The 19109-nt window shown below is 57.4% G+C and overlaps 1 protein-coding gene across 1 annotated transcript in view; it reads left to right on the top strand.

Annotated features, from left to right (window-relative positions):
* The window catches only part of LOC121157883 (c-Maf inducing protein), a 184094-nt gene extending 165253 nt beyond the window's left edge, over positions 1–18841 (top strand). Inside the window, exons 10-21 of the mRNA XM_040982314.1 lie at positions 164–517; positions 5424–5489; positions 6669–6695; positions 6907–6955; positions 9170–9277; positions 10866–10982; positions 11431–11571; positions 12064–12111; positions 13116–13262; positions 13796–13901; positions 14929–14999; positions 16992–18841. Coding sequence (XP_040838248.1) covers positions 164–517; positions 5424–5489; positions 6669–6695; positions 6907–6955; positions 9170–9277; positions 10866–10982; positions 11431–11571; positions 12064–12111; positions 13116–13262; positions 13796–13901; positions 14929–14999; positions 16992–17045 — 1288 coding nt within the window. The 3' untranslated portion in view covers positions 17046–18841. The remainder of the gene's footprint in view (positions 1–163; positions 518–5423; positions 5490–6668; positions 6696–6906; positions 6956–9169; positions 9278–10865; positions 10983–11430; positions 11572–12063; positions 12112–13115; positions 13263–13795; positions 13902–14928; positions 15000–16991) is intronic.
* Positions 18842–19109: the final 268 nt, after the last annotated feature.

The following is a 19109-nucleotide window of genomic DNA, read 5'->3' as shown; positions in this document are numbered from 1 at the left end:
GCCAATAGGATGGAGCTGGGAATCCAGGGAAGCACCCAGCACAGCCATGCCTAGCACAGCATGAGCTCAGGAAGCCATAGCTCTCTGCCTCCATGACACTCTGCTGGCCAGCGCGTCAGACCCCTGCATGTACTCAAGGGTTCTCTCCTGCCTCTGCCCACAGCCGCGACAACTCCCCCAGCCTGAAGGAGATCCGCAACGGCTGCCAGCAGCCCTGCGACCGGAAGCCCACTTTACCTCTGCGCCTTCTGCACCCCAGCCCGGACCTGGTGTCTCAGGAAGCCACGCTGTCTGAGACACGGCTCAAGTCGGTGGTCGTGGCCTCCAGCGAGATCCACGTAGAGGTGGAGCGCACCAGCACTGCCAAGCCAGCGCTGACGGCCAGCGCAGGCAACGACAGCGAGCCCAACCTCATCGACTGCCTCATGGTCAGCCCTGCTTGCAGCACCATGAGCATCGAGCTGGGCCCCCAGGCCGACCGCACGCTCGGCTGCTACGTGGAAATCCTCAAGCTGCTGTGAGTGTCCCCCCTCGAAGAGCCTACCACCTGCCTCGGGGCTGAGGTGCAGGAGGTCTGTGGGCGGTTGAGGATGTGTGTGTGGATGTGCATGCTTGAGTAGGGGAGCTGGAAAGTGAAAAAGCTGAGTGAGTAGTAGGTGTGGCTGTGCGGGATGCAGGGGTGTGAGTGTGTAAGGACACATGAGAGTGTGTGTGTATTTCTATGACTAAATGCTGTGTACGTGCATTTGTGGTTGCATACCTGGTCATGTGCGTACATGTATGCTTGAGTACCTGGTACATGTATAGGGTGCAGACATAAGCATGTGTGTTTACACAGTGTCTGCATACAGCAGGAACATGGGGCTGCGTGTGTGTGTGTGTGTGTGTGTGTGTGTGTGTGTGTGTGTGTGTAGGAACTGGATACAGACACATGGGTGGATTTCTCAAAAGCAGCCTGCTTCTTTTTTTGTTGTTCTGGGTGTGTCAGATGCACAGGTATGGGTGTCTAGGCACTTGTGCTGGTTTTGTGCATGAGTGGCTGTGTACTTTTGTGAGTGTGACTACGTGTGCACAGGATTTGGTATGCATTTGTGCACATGTGAGATGCCATCTGTGTTTCTGCATCATGTGAGCAGCACGTGCATGTGTATACCTACTGATGGATCATGTGTGTGCCTGCATATAGGAGCCTTACCGAGGGAGAATATCTCATTGGAAAACTGCCCTACTGGGCTGTGCTGGTACAAGGTATGCATTGAGCTGGCAGAAAAGCTATGGAGAGGGAGCCAGGAAACAGGGCCCGGGGTCTACTCTGGACAGGGCCACTGCTGCTGAGCACTTGGGGTCTGGCCCAGCCTGCGTTGAGTGGCAGTCCCTGTTTAACATAGAGCTCCAGCTCCATGGGTAAGCTAAGGACTGGGGACCCTCATGGGGCCTCCCTTCCCTCTGTGCCCCTGCAAACCCCTGCCTGCAAGATGGAGCTCAGTCCACTCTTGGGAACCATAGCTCTGGAAGTTTGGTTTCCAGAGGCGGTCAGTGGTGGTTGCTTGACTTTTCTGAGGGTCTGGGCTGGTTGTGTTGCCAAATTTAACCTATACTGGAGCCTGTAGAGAGCCAGAGTCCCTGCCTGATGGGGGAACTGGAGTTGTGAGGCTGTGTTGGATTGCTTAGCCCTTGTATGGCTGTCACCACGCAGCTGCTGCAGTAAAGTTGTTCATACTCCTCATGGCCGTATTGCTGTCAGAGTGTGTTCAGAGCTCAGAGGGGTGGAAGGTTGCTTCCAAGGCCCAGGTGACAGCAGCCTGGAGGGGCCTGGGGATGCCCCGTGTGCACGCACACACACACACACACACACACACACACACAAGTGCACCTGCATCCCACAGTCATGCAGCAGCTCCCTTGATTGGAAAGAGGACATGGAGTAGGCAGCACCCCAGGCAGCTTCCTCTGCCCTTGCCTTGGCTCTGGAGAGGAAAGGGCCAGGGCTACCTAGGGATGATACCACTCTCACCCCATGTGCCAGCAGCAGGGGCAGGTGAGGGTATAGCCACCTTCAGCCACTCCCTGGCCCTGGCAGAGACAGGATCAAGACAGCCCTCAGGGAATGGGACACACAGGTGCCTTGGGGAGGGGCTCCCTGTTATGGTTGAGCGTGGCCCTGTGCCCACACCTCAGCCCCCTGGTGGCAGCCATTTGCTATGTATACACATCTTTTCTCCTTCTTCATAAACACACTCATGAATGAGGACCCTGTTCTCCATGATCTGCTTTCAGATCTCTTGCCTGCCCGTGCAGTCCAACTACAAGAGCGTGGGTGGGGCCAGGGCCACTGGGAGGTGTCCTCAGGGCTGGACGATGGGGTCAGCAGTCTCCTGCTCAGAGCACCAGTTCACACTCAGCTGAGATCTCTGTGAAGCAAGGTTCAGACTCCCAGAAGCTTCTTTGGCATTGGAAGAGCTCAGAACAGTGTTGGCCAGATAACTTTTTCTAGCATTGCTTTGCTAAGCTGGCTGGCTGCTCAGGTCACTGGCTTGTTGGGGACCTCAGAGATGTTGCATTCAAACAACCCAGAACTCCACTGAGCCCGCTTGTGTTGAGGGAGGAAAGCTGGAGTTCAAAGTCTGAGTGTGCCATGTGTTGGCTTGGGACATGGTTACATGTCTGCTCTGAGCCCCCACCACAGAGCACACAGCTCTGTGAGGTAGACACCTGGGAAAATGGGCACATCACAGGTTACAGGTGCGTGGTGTTGGCTCTTTTTGGAAAGATACTGTTGAGAAGAGTGTACATCATTGATATAGTAACAGTGCTTTGAGAGGAAGAAAAAGCATCAGCGTTCAGTGTGGAATTGTATATAAGAAGTTTGCATTTGAGCACTGAGTGGTGAGGTCCTGTGGCTTGTCTGCTGTGACCAATGCATAACATTGCTGGCTGCTGCAAGCCCTAGTTTCTCTCCTTGGAGGACTGTTGTAGGAATGTGGAAAATTTCCCAAGCTGGCCCAGTCTCTGGTTCTTATTCGATGACTTGCCATTGTCACTATGGAGAGGCTACCCACATAGGAGTAGTGCATGAAGAGAGAAAGAGGTGATTTGGTGTGGCACTCAAGGGCCTTAGGGGGCTTGGTTGCTGCAGAAGTCATGGAGTCCTGGGCCAGCTCAACCCACCCACGGCCAGTGAGGGGCAGGGGAGACTGCCAGCTCCTAGAGGATGCACAGGAGTTCCCAGTGGCACCATCAGAGCTGATGGACGCCTTTGCACAGTAGCCTAAGGCCCTGTAGTTCCCTTCTCAAGAAGGAAGACTTCTGAAGGCTGAGATTGAGAAGTGCCACCCTGGGCAGTGAGACTGTGGTGTGACGGGAAGGCCCGACCCACAGGAGTCGCTGCAGCTGCTGGGTCCCTGCGTCCTCCCTTCCTCCGTCCACCTGTGTATCTGTTCTTCCATGCAGCAATGACTGCACCACTCACATGTGGCCAGTCCTGTGTGGAATGCTGCTGCAACCATGCAGTATGTGAGAACTGCCAGGGCCCAGAACAGTAGCATGGGGGGAGGAGTGGGGCAGGCGGCAGGCAGCCACTGGCACACTGTGAGGTTCCTTGTAGCAAGGTGCATTTGTGCTCTTTCCTGATCAGTCTTTGCCTGCTACCTGCATGGCAGGGACATTGCAGACCAAAATGTGTCCCAAACTTAGGTCTCCTGGCCTGGTACCTCTCAAGTGTGGACAGCCACGAGGCGGGTGCACAGGATCTGAGAGTTGGGGTTATGGTCAGAAGTAAGCATTTTGTCTGCAGGCCACAGGGCTCAGTTCTGTCCTTAACTCTAGGATCTTTGATGCCTCTGCTTTGCAACTGTGAAGTGGGGTTCCAAAGCTAACAGGGCCCCATCGCCTTGAGGCCTGAAGCCTGGGCGCTAGCTGTGCCTGCCTGCCTGCCTTGCATTGCGCAGGCTTCCCCACACTAGGGACTGCTCTGTCCTCCTTCCAGTAATGGTCAGGCCCCTTAGACCCTGCCTGCCAGCCACTCCTGCCTCCCCATCCCACCCCCACCGCCTGTCCTAGGCAAGCCTTGGCTAAAGGGAGAGTGGCCCAGAGGGCAGAAGCAGCCATGCTTGCTGCCCTTGACTAAATACTGCTGTCCCAGCACTCATGGCAGGAACTCTTGCCATTGGAGCCTGAGCCAGGGCCAGTGAGGCAAATAACCCACCTGCAGGGTCTGACCAGTGAGCGCCCCGCCTGGGGCCAGCACAGCACGGTGCCTCCAGACAGCTCAGACTATGGCGGGGCCAGCAACTCAACCACAGACTTTCAGGCGGGACTGGGCCAGGGTGAAGAAGGAAGCCTTCATCCTCTTCCTCTTTCTGTAAACCTGCCACTTCTCTGGACCTGTAGGTATTGCCCATGAAGGAGCTGACCAGAAGCTCAGCTCCTGCCTGGGATCCTTGGGAGCCAGCCTATACCCCGGAAACTAAGTGGAAGGCCCTGTACCTCAGGGCCCAGGGCCCACCGAGGACCAGCGACCCATCCTTGTGAGGCCCATGTCACCTGCAGGAGCCCAGCTCTTCTGCCTCCTGAGTTTGCTATGACTGTGAGGGGTTTGTGTTAAATGGGATGCTCACATTGAATGTATCTGAAACCTAGGGAGAGAAGCACCAAGACATAAACTTTCCATCTGGGGAGACAGTCTTCTGTGGGTGTGAGCGGTGCCACCCACGGGGACACATGGGCCCTGGGCCACGGCTCATCCTCCTTGGGCCTCAGTTTTACTGTCTTTAGAATGGGGAGTACACACTAACCAGGCTGCCAGGAGACCTGCCCAGAAGAGCAGAAGCACATATGCCAGGATCACCACATTCAAGACACCAGCGAGTCAGTGGAGGCTGAGGATGAGTGTGGGCAGGTCAGCCGCTGAGTGTTAGAGGGAGCCCAGAAGGTTGCCTTTGCATCCTGACATGGGTTTCTTGGCTTATCTCAGGCCTCCACGCCTTTCTGGTTCCTTCCCATGAGTCTGGCCCTTGAGCCTCGCCTCAGGTACCTCCAGGCCACAGTCTGCGTCTAGAGGGTTTCTGTGGAGGAAGGCTGGCTGGGACAGCCCTCGCACTGGGGTTACCTGAACCACAGAGGGGGCTGCCAAGGGAACGTTTGTCCTGTGGTGATGAAACCTCCTCGAGGCTGACGTCTGCCAGGTGTGCAGGTGTGCAAGGGTGGGATGATGGAATGAAGTCTGTGAAACCCTGAACTCTGAACAGGAGGGACAAACGGTTGAGAAGGCAGTTTTAGCTCGAGTCAGGACCGTCTGAGAGATGGGGAGGGAGCTGCTGCCTTCAACTGCCGTGGCGAGGCCCTCAGGCACTGTGGGTCTCCCACGGGGACAGCACGACCTCCCTGCCCTGACGCAGCCTGACTGCCGCCCCTTCTCACCCTAGGTCGAACTACGATGACTGGAGGCCATCGCTGGCCAGCTTGCTTCAACCCATTCCATTCCCCAAAGAGTAAGTCCCTCACTGCCCCTGGGAGCCTCGTACCTATGAGAATAACCCCAGCCAAATGGCCGCATGCAGGGACACACTGAGTCACCACGGGCTAACGACTAACAGTTGGGTTGCCAGCTGTGGGCCCAGGAGAGGCCCAGTCTCGGCCCAGTCCCTGGGGGTGCATGCAGAGTTCCCAGGATCCGGGGGCCTGGAGAGTCAAGTCCTGCCCGCAGCACCTTGTGCACAGCCTGGTTAGCCCCAGGTGGACCAGCACCAAGGGAAGGTGGCTAGTTCAGGCACACAGTGAGGAGCTGCCCACAGGCGATTTAGCAGGTGCACCTGTCACACCCGTGGTGGTCATTGGCTCGTGCTGCGCAGTGAACTTGCCACATGTGGTTCCTTCATGTCTTGCCTGTGGACGTTTCTCCCAAGGTCCAGTTTATTGCAAGACAACAGGGAGCAAGCTATGGGTGGATAATGACTCAGAGAGAGTTGGGTCCAAATAAGCAGCCCTGCGGATGCCAGCAGGTCTGTGTTTTGATGAATTTGGAGCAACCAGGCCCCCGGAGGCACCAGGCTCTCAGGAGCCCATTACCAAGCCTATGTTTATGAACCAGGCCTCTCCACGGGACGCATTACACCTGGTAATGGCCCCATTTGCTGGTCTGGCTGTTCCCCAGGGGGTCCCCAGAACTGGGGACTGGAGAAATCCAACTCCTGGGAACTGCCCTGGCGTCATTGGCCACAGCCCTGCCCCCCCACAGGCCCCCGGGACAGATTTGACAGCAGCCCATGAGCCCATGATGCAATTCGCTTGGAGAACAGTCCCGATGGCAGTGCTGCTGTGTGGCAGTAATTAGTGCAGCCGCGCCTGAATTGTGGCACAATTAATGAACACACCTGGTTCTCTGGAGCCCTCGCATGCCCACACGAGCCTGTGCACTGGGCAGCGCCGAGTCCTGTTTGCAGGCGCGGCCCCGCAGTGCCTGTGTGGGAAGCCGGGGTGGGGGGCACTTGCTGGTCCGCTGTAAAGAGCCCTTTGTTTAGGAGCCTGGGGCAAGGGCAGAAATGTTAGCATTTCCCTCTTAACTTCCCCTCCATTCTTAGAATCAGACTCATAGTCTAGACGTCCCCAGAGGAACACTGGGCCTCCTCCCAGCGCCTGCCTAACTGCCCCTTCCCTTTCTTTTTTCACAGAGCCCTTGCACACGAGAAGTTCACCAAGTGAGTATTTTGGGCAACTCCCTGACTACCTTCTCCAGGCAGCCCTCTGCTGCTAGCCTCCTCGAAGCTCCCCATGAAGGCAAAAACACTCGCTCCCGCCCCCCCAGCCCTGTTCCTTCAGTGATATGAAACCCCTTCCCAGCCCATGCCACCTGCTGCATCCCTCCCTTCAGACCCAAGAGTGACTGGGCCCGTGGCTGCTGTCTTGCAGGGAGCTCAAGTACGTGATTCAAAGGTTTGCCGAGGACCCACGGCAAGAGGTGAGGCTTTCTCTCTGCGTGGCGGCGCCCAGGGGAATCCAGAATGGGGACTGAGGCTCCTGGCCCGTGCCTAAATCCGGCCACTAACACCAGCATGCTGGGCGCTGCCTTTGATGCCAGTCGGGGGTGAGGGGCATGCTGGAGAACCTGGGCTGCCGTCTGTGGGCTGGCCCGAGGGGCTCTGCTCCAGACTGAGCTATTTAGGCCATTTGTGTTGCTGCTGTGCTGTGAGTCAGCCAACTGAAGAGAGAAGCAGGGCCTCTCTGAGAGGGGCGCACTGCTCATTACAGAAGCAGGGTGCCCCGGGGTGCTGAAGCCCGTATGACCCAGCAAGAATGAGGCTAGTACCCTCCCACCACCTTTCTCCTCTGTGCATCAGCACTAGCTTCTTGAGTTGCACCCCGAGTCAGCCCATGCAACCCTGTCCTGGTCCTCAGGCCATGGCACCATCACCAAAGTCCACAGGTAAAGCATGGTTAGTGCAGGATTCAAGCGCAGCAAGTCTGGCTCCAGGACTGCGGCCTGCTTCCCTGTGTGCATGGACTGTGGGGTGATGCAAGCCTTGCTCTCCAACCAGGGCTAGCCCTGGACACCTGTCAGCTGAGGGAGATGATGGGCAGTGGAGAGAGCAGGTTGGTGCTCAATGGAAACACCCAGGGAGGCTTCCCAGAGGAGGTAGAACTTCACTGGTTAGACTAAGCTGTACACGAGGCTGGGAAAGCAGACCTGGGTCTGGAAAACCCAGACATGTCTACATGGGCAGGAGAGTGGGGAGCAGGGCTTCACAGGGATTTGGGGATACATGAATACCCAGGCCCTACCCTGTCCCAGAGCCTGGCTGGTCATCCTCTCAGCTTGCATGTACTACAGGTGTAGTTCTCAAACCTGATTTCCGAGGACCTTGTGCAGAATACAGACTCCCCGCTGCACACCGCAGGGCTCTAGCAGCTGGCTGCAGGTGGCTGGAACCTGCACTCTGAACAAGCATCCCCAGGCCACACTGTATATGTAGTTCCAGAAGGAGTTAGAAAGATCTGCTTCCCAAGATGGCCCACAGGTGGGTTGGGCAAGAGTCGAAACACCAGGGGAGGCTTGAACAGGCCCAGCCACGGCAACTGTCCTCAGACCTAAGCCTTTCTGTGGTGTTAAGAGATGAGCTCTCAGAACTCCCTGGGGAAGGCAGCCTTTATTCCAGGCTTGGACACTGCGAGAGAAGCCGCCAAGGCAGAACAGACAGAACCAGCTGCTGGGAGGGAATTTCCAGGCGTGATGACCCGTGCGAGGCCACGGGGGGCTTTGAGGGCTCCGTGGCCCTGTGCCACATTCTCCCCTTTCATTCCTTGACTCTGGTCTTTCTCTCCCTCTTTGCTGCTTGGTTTCCTTCCCCACCCCTGTTTCTCCCACCAGGGCTGCTGCCTGCTCTGTGATTCTGAACTGTCCTCATTGAGGAAGGTCAGGTTGGCTGTGAAGCAGATAGGTTACCGTGTATGAGGGTGTTCTCCCGGCTGCCACCGTTCCTTTCTGCCTTCTTGTGTGTGGTTGTGACCGACTTCCTGTCTCTGAGTTAGGGCCTCCCAATAGCCAGTGACCCCTCACTCTGCCTGTTGCCTTTTCTGTAACAGCATGGCCAGGTGGGGGTGGGGGAGCTGCGGTGGATGTGGGGTTCTACACACGCGTGCGTGCACACACACAAAGAGACTCAGAGGAGGAGATGGCACAGAGGGTTGCAGGTCACAGAGGATGTTGCGAGGAAGACTGCCCCTGCCAGCTGCAAGAGGAACAGGCAGCGGACACTAAGAGAGGGCACGGAAACCCCAGGGGGAGACAAGCCGAGACACAGAGAAAGGGAGCAGCCCACAAGAGTGAGGATGGGGAGAGATGGGAGATATGGACCAAGACTGGCTCGAGGGGAGCCAAAGGGACGGCCCCTCCCAGGAGGAGGAACGGGGCCAAGGCAGGGTTGGATCCTGGGGCTTACTTGGGCATCTGCCCTGGCACAGCCACAACCTGGGAGTTGTTGGGGTTCCTGGGGCAAGCAGCCCCGGTGGCACCCCCAGGTTTTCCATGGACTCTGGGAGGGGGCTGAGAACCACTGAGCCCAGCAGACAGTTTTCCGGCTGCAGGACCTCTGCAGGGGCTTGTGTTCGTGTGCCCCAGAGATCTCTGCGTCCCCAGGCTGACGTGGAACTGAGCATGTGCCCTCTCTGTCCGCAGGTGCACTCATGCCTGCTGAGCGTGCGGGCCGGCAAGGATGGCTGGTTCCAGCTCTACAGCCCTGGAGGGGTGGCCTGTGACGACGATGGAGAGCTCTTCGCCAGCATGGTATGCCAGCCCCAGCTGATGTGCCTCTCGTAACTAGTCAGACAGCCGACCCAGCCACCTCAGGTGTGCCCCACACTATCCAGGCCAGCATGGCGCAGGTCATGGGGAGGGCACCGGTGCTGGGGGCCAGGCCCTGAGCACAGCAGCGGAAGGAGGGCATGCTGCCAGTGACCCCATTCTACAGGTGAGGCAGCTGAAGACCAAGGCGCTCGCTGCCCAGGTCCAGGCAGTCAGTTGTCATGGCACAGCATTGACAATAAGGGTTGAGTGTCCAGCTAAGTGCCAGGAGTTCCAGAAGATACCACCAAGTCCAGTGGCTCACTCCTTGTAGTGAGAGTCAAAGTTAGGGTGGTCTTTCCTTCTCTGAGGAGGGGCTGGGTCAGCCAGCAGATAAGCGTACCCTGGTGACTTCCGGTACCTTCTTGGTGCTGAGTGCTCTGTTGGTCACATCCCAGGCAGTCCCCTTTCTAGGCAATTGCTACTCACACCTCTGTTAAAACAGGCCCCGAGAGGCTGGGAGACTAGTTCCGTCACTCAGAGGGAAACAATGGACATGGGCCAGGCAGAACTGCGAGGTGGCCTTTGACCTGAGCTGGTTCCTTGCCTCTCTGAGGTTCCGGTTCCTGGGCTGTAAGACAAGCCTGGTCCTTGGCCTCTCGAGGTTACCATGGTGATTACCTGCGACAGTGGCTGCAAGTTGCCTAGCCAGGCATGGACCTGACAGCTGGGGCTCTTCTCATCTTCACCTGGCAGCGGGGCCAGTGGCTCAGCACCGCACGCTAAGCAGGGGCAGGGGCACAATGACGACAAATCAAGGCACAGTCTCTAGAACCCACTTGAAAGGGACTTATTTTTAGGTCCCCGTCCTTATGTAGTCTCTGGCCCACCCTGCCTACTGTCGTTGGGTTCCCTTTTGAGTGCTCCATGCATTCCAGAAATGTGCCCAGCCCTGCCTGGCTGCACCCCCCACCCCTTCTCTCCCACTTGCCATTACTTCTTGGGCTTCCTCTGACGTCACCACGTCACCATGGCAATGCTCAGTGCCCCTCCCCCAACTCCCTGTGCGCTGGCAGCCTCCCAGCCAGAGAAACCCCGTTTGTACGCCAGACTTGTTAATGATGGAGTCAGGGAAGACAGGCGGGAGGGGAGGCAGGCAGCTCCTGACATGGAAATACGTCGTTCCCATGGAGACGCAGGCCAGGCCTTGGTACTGATTCGGCTGCAGGCTTCAGCCTCTAGAGTCTTTGTTGTTGTCTGTGGTACAGAGGAGAAATAGGGGTATTGGGGGCTCCTCAGCTTTGTTGATCAGGGACCCTTGCCCACGAGAACTCACTTTCACTCCAGATAAAAAGAGTGGGACCAAGTTGTCCTGCTGGGGCTGCCGTTTCCCAGAAATACAAGCTTCCAGGCAGGTGGGGTGGGGCAGAGTGCCAGGTAACCACTGACAACCCCGCTGTCCAGACACGGCTGAGGACAGGTCCTTTCGCAATACCTGGCTGCCTGCTCCTCCCAGCCTGTGGGATGCTGGCGCCTGGGCAGGGGCGCCCCAGGAGTCTCTCCCTTCATTTGGGCCATCTCCCCTTTACAGGTGCACATCCTCATGGGCTCCTGTTACAAGACCAAAAAATTCTTGCTCTCCTTGGCGGAAAATAAGTTGGGTCCCTGCATGCTCCTGGCGCTGAGGGGAAACCAGACCATGGTGGAGGTGAGGAGCTGGCCAGGGCACTTGGGCATGGGGACCCTGAGTAGGGCAGCACCCAGGCCTTCTCGGAAACACACATAGCTGTGCCCCAGGGCTGCAGTTCCATCAGTGAGTTTCCTGGGCCAGGCAGTGGAGAAGAGCAGGAGGATGGGAGGAAGGGGAAGGGTCTTCGGGACTTTCTGCCTGACCTTGGCCTGGTTTCGGCATGTGTCGGTAAGGGTCCACTCTGTACTTGGTTGCACGCACTGCTGTTCTCGTTGTATGGATGGGAAGGTCACACAGCAAGGGGTATAGAAAGGGGGAACAGTGCTGCTAGTTTGGGGGTGCACAGTGCACTGTGCTCCTCTTGAGGGTTGTGGGGGCCTGCTGTGTGGAGTCAAGGCATGCACCTTTGAGCCACGACTTGTCTCTGGGGTCACGGGCTGAACGTAACCCCTGTGGCTCCGAGCAGATCCTATGCTTGATGCTGGAATACAACATCATTGACAACAACGACACCCAGCTGCAGATCATCTCAACCCTGGAGAGCACAGACGTGGGCAAGCGCATGTACGAGCAGCTGTGTGACAGGCAGCGGGAGCTGAAGGAGCTGGTGGGTCCCCGCTGCCACTGGCGTCCAGCCCCGTCCCTCCTGTCCCTCAGAGCCCACGATCCCACATCCCAGTGCCAGCACTTGCCCTTTACTGCCGAAGGGCTGCCTGACCAGCCACGCCCATGCCCACGCCTCTGGATCTCCTGGAGCAGTCCCCGTCCACAGCCTCCTGGGGGAGCTCTGTGAGGGCCCCAGCTCCCTCCCTGAGGTGGGATAGCACCGAAATGCGTTTCACTGCCAGGGGAACATGGCACCAGCCACCCCCAGTAACAGCTGAATCCCAAAGGGGCCCACTCCTTTCCTGGTTTTCCATGGGATTGCCTGTCAGAAACTCCCTAGGCTCTAGCCTTGTCCAGGGGTCTGTCCCTGAGTCTAAGACCGGTGTTGCCTTCTGCCACCAAGGCGATGGCTCTCAGAGTAGTCGTGTTGCCAGAGTGGTGCAGGGAAGGAAAAGGAGAAAATGGCCCATAACCTGTCTGATTTCCATTACAGCAAAGGAAAGGTGGGCCCACCAGGCTAACACTGCCCTCCAAGTCCACGGTGAGTTGGTATGGGTCTCTCTGGGGGCCAGAGCAGAGGGTTGGTCCATCCTCCCTGCCCAGGATGGCAGGGCAGTGTGTGCTGCTGGGAGAGGGAGGGGAACAAGGACCCCGCCCCTTCCCCCAGCATTTGACAGGCCTGTTCTTCCAGGAGGTAGAGTGTGGGGGAGAAAGCTGAAAACCAAACCGAGTGAACGCATTGTGATGGGGAGACGATCGGGGAGACTCAGGTGTCACGTTACAAGCTGTTGCTGGTGCTCATAGTAATAGCAGCTCCTGTGCACTGGGCCCTTGTATCACACACTTGATACTGTGCTGTCCATTTGTCTTTGCAACAACCCTATGGGATTCATGGATGTCACTGTTCCCACTTCACAAGGTCTTGGGGAATGCCATCTTCTCTCCTGCCACCCCACTGTCCTTTACTTGTGGCTCCCACCTCAGAAACCAAGAAGGCTGTTTAAGCTCCAGCCATCTTGTTTCCATGCCAGGAAGCAGGGAGAAAGAAATGTGAAAAAATATGCCCCTCTCTTGAAGAAACTTTCTAAAAATTCGCTTGGCAAGTCCAGTTACCCTCATTGTGACCATTCTTAGCTGCAAAGGAGCCTGGGAAATGAGCCTCCATTGTGGGCAGGCAGATGGCAACTGAAACTCCAGGATGAGAATGAGACACTGCCCTTGGGGACCTTGCTGTCCAGTACTCTGGCAGGCCGCAAGCTCCTCCAGCAGCAGAGCTGAGGTGGCCTTGGGGTTTGTGTGTGGGCACATACCACTGCCTGGGAGAGGCGGGCAGTGGGTCAGGCACACAGGCTTGTGGGAGGAACGCGGCCTTGGAACACCCAGTGTTTGGTGCCTGGTGACTCAGGGTGAGTCACAGACCCAGAGGCATTCTCCCCCGCCCAGCCCCTATGTCCACGGGAATGGAGGGGGCAGCCCAACCCCTCTCTGTCCCTGCTACTCCTGGGATGGGCTCCCCGCCCTAGCGCCCTGCATCCCCGTCTACAGGACGCTGACCTGGCGCGTCTGCTGAGCTCCGGCTCCTTTGGCAACCTGGAGAACCTCAGTCTGGCCTTCACCAACGTCACCAGTGCCTGCGCGGAGCACCTCATCAAACTGCCTTCTCTCAAGCAGCTCAACCTGTGGTCCACTCAGGTAGTGCCCATGCCTGCACCATGGCCTTTCTGTGTGGAACCTCGGGGCCTACGGCACGGCCCACTTCTCTCACCCTGCCCCAGGCCAGAGGACACAGAGGATCTTGTGAAGTCCCCAGAGCCCATTTTACAGATGGGAACCCTGAGGCCCAGGCAAAACACTGGCCCTGCTATCTCAAAAGGTTGAGCAGTGGAGCAGGTGCCACTAGTCCCTCTACCCCCAACACACACACAGGGTACAAGTGGCTCATGGACCTTCCCACTATCCTGACAAGCACCCAAGATGTGCTCAGTGTCCACTGAGCTGACTTGGAGGTCACCAAGTCCAGAGCCCTGCCTAGCAGGTAGCCACACGACCCCCAGGCTGGGCCCTGACTCAGGGCAGGAGCTACATTCAGCCCTGAGTCGGGAGAGGCAGAGAGAGCAGATGCCCAGGCTTGGAGTCTTGGGAGTCTGCCCCAGGCCAGCCTCAGGATCACCTCGCGGGGGGTGGCTGGCAGAGGGCTGACAGCCACATGTGTGTGTGTCCCACAGTTCGGAGACGCTGGCCTGCGGCTCCTGTCGGAACACCTCACCATGCTCCAGGTGCTCAACCTGTGCGAGACCCCCGTCACCGACGCCGGCCTGCTGGCCCTCAGCTGTGAGTGTCTGGGTGCTGCATGGGACAGGGGACCAGTGTGCACTCAGGGAGCCATATCTGAGCCCCCAGCTGCCAGCAGAGTGCGGTGGGGGAATGGCCGTGCCATGATGGAGCTTACATTCTAGAGGGAAGAGAAAGGCCGGGGTCCATCCCTGCCATCTCTGTGGCCACCAAGTACTCGGAAAGTGACTCCCCAAGTACTCGGAAAGTGACTCCCCACTGCCCAACCCTACCTAGCCTGAAATGCAGATTCTTGGGCCCCACCCCACACCTCCTGCCTCAGAAGCCTCATTCTGGCCCGATGCCCAGGTTGTTCTGGTGCCCTTTGCAAGCTGAGACAGGTTACTGTGCTACAGGAGCCATGGGCATTCAGGCAGCCTGGGGATGCTGGTTGCTGGGCCCTGAGCCTAAGCCGAGCTGGGGTCTGGGAGCCACTAGGCCAGGGAATCGGCCTGTGATTGTTTCCCTGCCTGGTCGGGCCCAACACCTTAGATGTCGTGACCCTGGGTCAAGGTGTAGAGGGAGTTGGTGCCAGCTCTAGTGAGGTGAAGTACTCAACCACGTCTGGTGGCTTGGGGGTGGTACAGATGGCAGCTCATGGGACCAGGGGAAGACATTTTGGGGCAAGCCCTGCAGCCATGCTCCTTGGAGCCACCCAGTAGGGAGGGGATGAGTGCAGATCCCCTGGCCTCCTCTCCCTGGGCGTGGACAGTGTCTTGATTCAGTGCCTGTGTGGCCCCCACGCAAACTTAAGCTTGAGGTCCTCCATCAGCAAGCAGGAGCCCCAGGCACAAGGAGAGCTTGCAGGGAGCCTTGGGTGCGAGGCCAGGCCTGCATGCTCTGTGGCTGCAGGCTGGGAAGAGAGCAGCAGGGAGGGCAGCTCAACGCACAGAGAGAACAGGAGGCCATGCCCACCGGCAAGGGTCTGAAACAGACTCCTGCCCGTGCCACCCCACCCTGCCTCTCCCTGGGTCCCCGGGTGGGCCCCCCACGTCTCTGCCTAATGGCCTTACCTGCCTGTATACAGCCATGAAGAGTCTCTGCAGCCTGAACATGAACAGCACCAAGCTCTCAGCGGACACCTATGAGGACCTGAAGGTAATGTTTCCCATCCCTCCCACAGCCCCAGGGCAGTGCCAGCCCCTGGGGCGCTCCCTCCGGCCAAAGTGGGCTCACACCATAGGCACCCACTCATAGAACCAAGGGGAGGTGAAGGTAGCCATGAGGAATCCATGCCTCCATTTGTAAACAGAGGCCAAGCAGGCAGGGGTATGGAGGGCACGAGATTTGTGGCTCAGCTGGGGGCGCAAGGAGCCTCAGACATCAGGGTTCTCCCCTGCCAGCATGGCACCTTCTGAGCAGGTGTTGAACACCTGTGTAAAAGCCTGTTCTGTGTCGTTGGGGAAAATGGGTACTTCTGCAAAGGGCAGGAGTAGGAACAGGGAGAGAATTGACAGGAATGGTACAGCCAGAGCTCAGGCCAGACTGGCAGAGACACTGCAGGAGGGTCTGCAGGACACAGACAGGGACACTTGGTTTGTTCACAGCACATCCGGAGGGGACTGAGCTGGGCTGTCCTCCCAGCCCACATCAGCTGCTCCAGACGGGCAGGCGAGGCCAGCAGAGTCAGCCTCCTGGAAGGAAGGAAGGGCTGGGCCCAAAGGCTGGAGAGCACAGATGGCGCCTGGGAGCTGCCCTGGCACCTTCGCGCCTTGGCAGCCACTGAGAGGAAATCCTTGGGAGCCCTGGGCCAGGGCCCACTGGAGCAGGGAATCTGGGCAGCCCCTGAGGCTGCCACCTCTTGCCCGGCCGGGCCTCCAACAGCCAGCTCTGCACTGGCTCAGGCCTCCAGACGCTCCCAGAGCACCTGCTGTGGGCCAGACCATGCTGGTGATGGGACGTCACTGTGCAGCTGCCCCTCGGCCTGCCCAGGGGACACTGAGTCCCGGCAGGTGCAGGGCTCATCAAGGCCAGTGAACCAAGAACAGACAGTGCTCCTCAGAGAGCATGGGGAGAGGGGCTGGAGACTGCAGGCAGGGACCCACAGAGTGTGGGCCCCTGGCAGTGCCAGTAGCTTCCCCCAGGGCTGGGCAGAGATGCAGAGTCCAGGGCTGTCCTGGACCTGCTAAATCTGAATGATTGCTGTGCACATGGAAGTTTGAGAAGCACCACTGTGGCATACCTGAGTTCAGATTACCAAAACCCCAGGCACTGTGGAGACCAAACAGGAAAGGAGATGGGGAGCTGCTTAGGAAGAAAAGTCATGGCCAGTTGACTAATTGAGAGAGACACACAGATGACGCTGCTGGCCTTGGACAGGACTCTACTCAGTGTCTGGCAACATCGCACCACGCACTGCCCTTTCTGGCCAGATCTTCTAGTTTTTCAAGAGAACTTAGAAATTTAGATTCTACCCTAAGCCTCCTGATTTAGAAAGATCAGCTTAAATACACTTTACGGCATGGCACTGCCGTGGGAGCAGCAGAGGGTTATGGAGCTCAGGAGAGCAGCAGTGAGTAACTGCATGCGTGTGTGTCTGAAGAGTGCTGTCCAGGGCAGGATGGTGGGGGAAGCTGCCTGTCTGCAGTGAGCACGTGTTGAGAACCAAGGCAGCTACTTACAAGGGTCAAAGTGCATTGTACATAGCAGGAGCAGGAAGCAAGAAGCAGCACTGGGAAATGGCAGGTGCAGTCTGCCTCTGGCTCTGACACGGGGCAGCCTGTGTGGGGAGATGTGGGAGGGCATTGCCAGCAGCAGACATGAGAGCAGCGCCTTGCAGACACTGGGCACTGGTGGTTGGTGCCATCCTTTGAGCCAGGGCCTGGACTCAGCTCCACCCCCGCAAATGGGGTAACTGAGGTTCTGAGATGCTGGGTGGTCTGCCCAAGGTCCCAACATCTTGCATGAGGCAGGAGCATGGACCCCTGCACCCCTGCTCCAGACCTCTGCTGAGTGACAGCCCCAGAAAACCAAGGACACCACCATAGCAGTGGATGGCTGGGCCCCGAACCTCAGGTCTGTGCAGCCAAGCTCTGCCAGGCTCCAGAGGGGAAGAGCCCACGTGATGAGGCCCCTTCGTGCCGCCCACAGGCAAAGCTTCCCAACTTGAAAGAGGTGGATGTCCGCTACACGGAGGCCTGGTGACGCTGCCAGCAGCAAGAGGACGCTCGCCACCGCGACCAACAGCTCTCGACTCATAGCCGTAGAGCAGCCAGTTCTGGGGTCCTGCCCAGCGCCCTGGCTGCAAGATAGATGATGGGGGAGTCTTTCTGGGGGCGGAGGGGGGTGGGGGTGGGAAGGGGGCCACAAGCACGCCCAGCCCCCGCCTAATTCTTTTAGCTTCATCATCGGAACCTTTTGACCTGATCTAAAGCGGACTTTGTAGCAACGAGAGGAGCATCAGCGGGTCGGGGAGGGGTGGGGGGAGGGTCCCTTCGTGGATTTTCTTTGCCTTTGTGTTTTAACGCCGCGGGGAACTTCACCTCCAAAGCCACCACCACAGGCGGGACGAGGGCGCTTTCTCCCCGGAGGCTCCGAGCTGAGCGCCCGCTGCCAAGCGTGGGCTAAGACCTCGTCATACCATCGCACCTGTCCTGTGTACTCACCATTGCTATGCAAAGTGGTTCTTGTTGTACATAAGATTTAAATAATGCACCTATTTAAGAAACATTGACAAATTGTGGGTCTGGGACCCGCCTCTTATTTATGAAGTCTTTGGCCCCCTCCCGTCCCCCCCCCCACCCCCACCCCCCCCGTGTAGTACTGTACAAACCATCCAGCTGTTGGGTTAGTGGTAGTTGTTATTGTTATTTTTTTCTTAAAGGAAACAGACACACACAACAGACAAAAAAAAAAAAAATGAAAAAAAAAGGGAAGATGACCCTCCTTGGACACTGACTTGCTTTTTCATAATGGATTCTAATGTGCTCTCCTCCGTCCGTCTGTGCATCCCCAGGGGCGGGTGGCCGCCTCCCAGCCGACCTCTGCCTCGGCCCCTTTACAGGTTTGGAAGCGGGGGGCTTCCCACCTGCTCCCCGTGGCCCCCACCCCCAGAGAGCTCTCCGCTGTCCCCTTCCCCGCCATCGTGTGTGCCCTGTGGCCCCCTCATGCATGCCCGCCTCTCTGCATGGTCTCTTGGGAGAAGAGAGAGAACAGCCTGACCGCCCAGCCTCCCCTGTAAATGTGACCACTGCTCCCCAGACGCCCTCTGCCCCATCCCCACCCCTGCGCCGAGGACAAGCCAACCTCCGTTTCTTTTATAAAACAGTCGGCTTTTTCTTAATGAGCCCTTACTGTACAGAACAGTTCCCTTGATGGTTTCTTTGGGGTCTCCCTCTTTCCCCCAGCCCCTTTTTCTGTTGGTTTAGCACAATTATGTCCCTCCTTCCTGCCCTCCACACCCCAGCACCTCCAAGCCTCGCCCACTGTCGATGTAATTGTTTTTTATCTATTTAATCCTATTCAATGGAAACCATGCTTTTGTCGTTTTATACTTTGCTAGGTAGACTTTATTACCCCCCTACTATGCCTTCATTTTTTTAAAAAAGGAAAAAAAAGAGAAATTGGGATTCAGTCTTAATTCCTTTTCTGTGCCAGGTTTTATTTCGTGTGTGTGTGTGAGTGTGTCTGTTTCGTGTTTTGTTCCGCGTTGTTGTTGTTTTTCGTTGTTTGGTTTTGTTTTTCCTCCTTCTAGTCCCATACTTTACAGCACTCTGGTGCAGGAAGAAGCAGAAGCAAAAACAAAAAACGAAACAAACAAACAAACAAAAAAAAAATCAAACAAAAAAAATCTTTAAAAAGAAGAAGAAGAAGAAGAAGCGAGACATGCCACCTTCCCCCGCACTGTTGCTTTTCCTGGTGGTTAATACTACTGTCGCGTAGCTGTGTACAAAGAGATGTGAAATACTTTCAGGCAAAAATAAACTGTAAGTGACTCATCACCGTCTGCCTCTCTGTGTGGCTTGAGGGGTGCGGGGCAGGGGGCGCAGGCTGGAGGTGGTGGTACCTTGGCTCTCCCACAACGCTGTTGCCCATTGAGGCCGGGGGCAGCAGGGGGCAGTCCAGTTTGAATTAGATGCTTACGTGGCACCCCTGGCCTCTAGCCGCCATCACCCCACTCTGCAGGCACATGGAGCAGAGGTGTTTGGCCCTGGACTGGCAGATGCTGGGCAGGCTCCAGGAGCACAAGCATCAGGCCAGATGGCTTCG

The sequence above is a fragment of the Ochotona curzoniae genome, unplaced genomic scaffold, assembly GCF_017591425.1.
Source record: "Ochotona curzoniae isolate NIBS_2020 unplaced genomic scaffold, NIBS_Ocur_1.0 contig_3622, whole genome shotgun sequence".
NCBI classification, from domain to species: Eukaryota; Metazoa; Chordata; class Mammalia; order Lagomorpha; family Ochotonidae; genus Ochotona; species Ochotona curzoniae.
The sequence above is the reverse complement of the archived record's forward strand: the minus strand, read 5'-3'. Positions and strand labels throughout refer to the sequence as shown.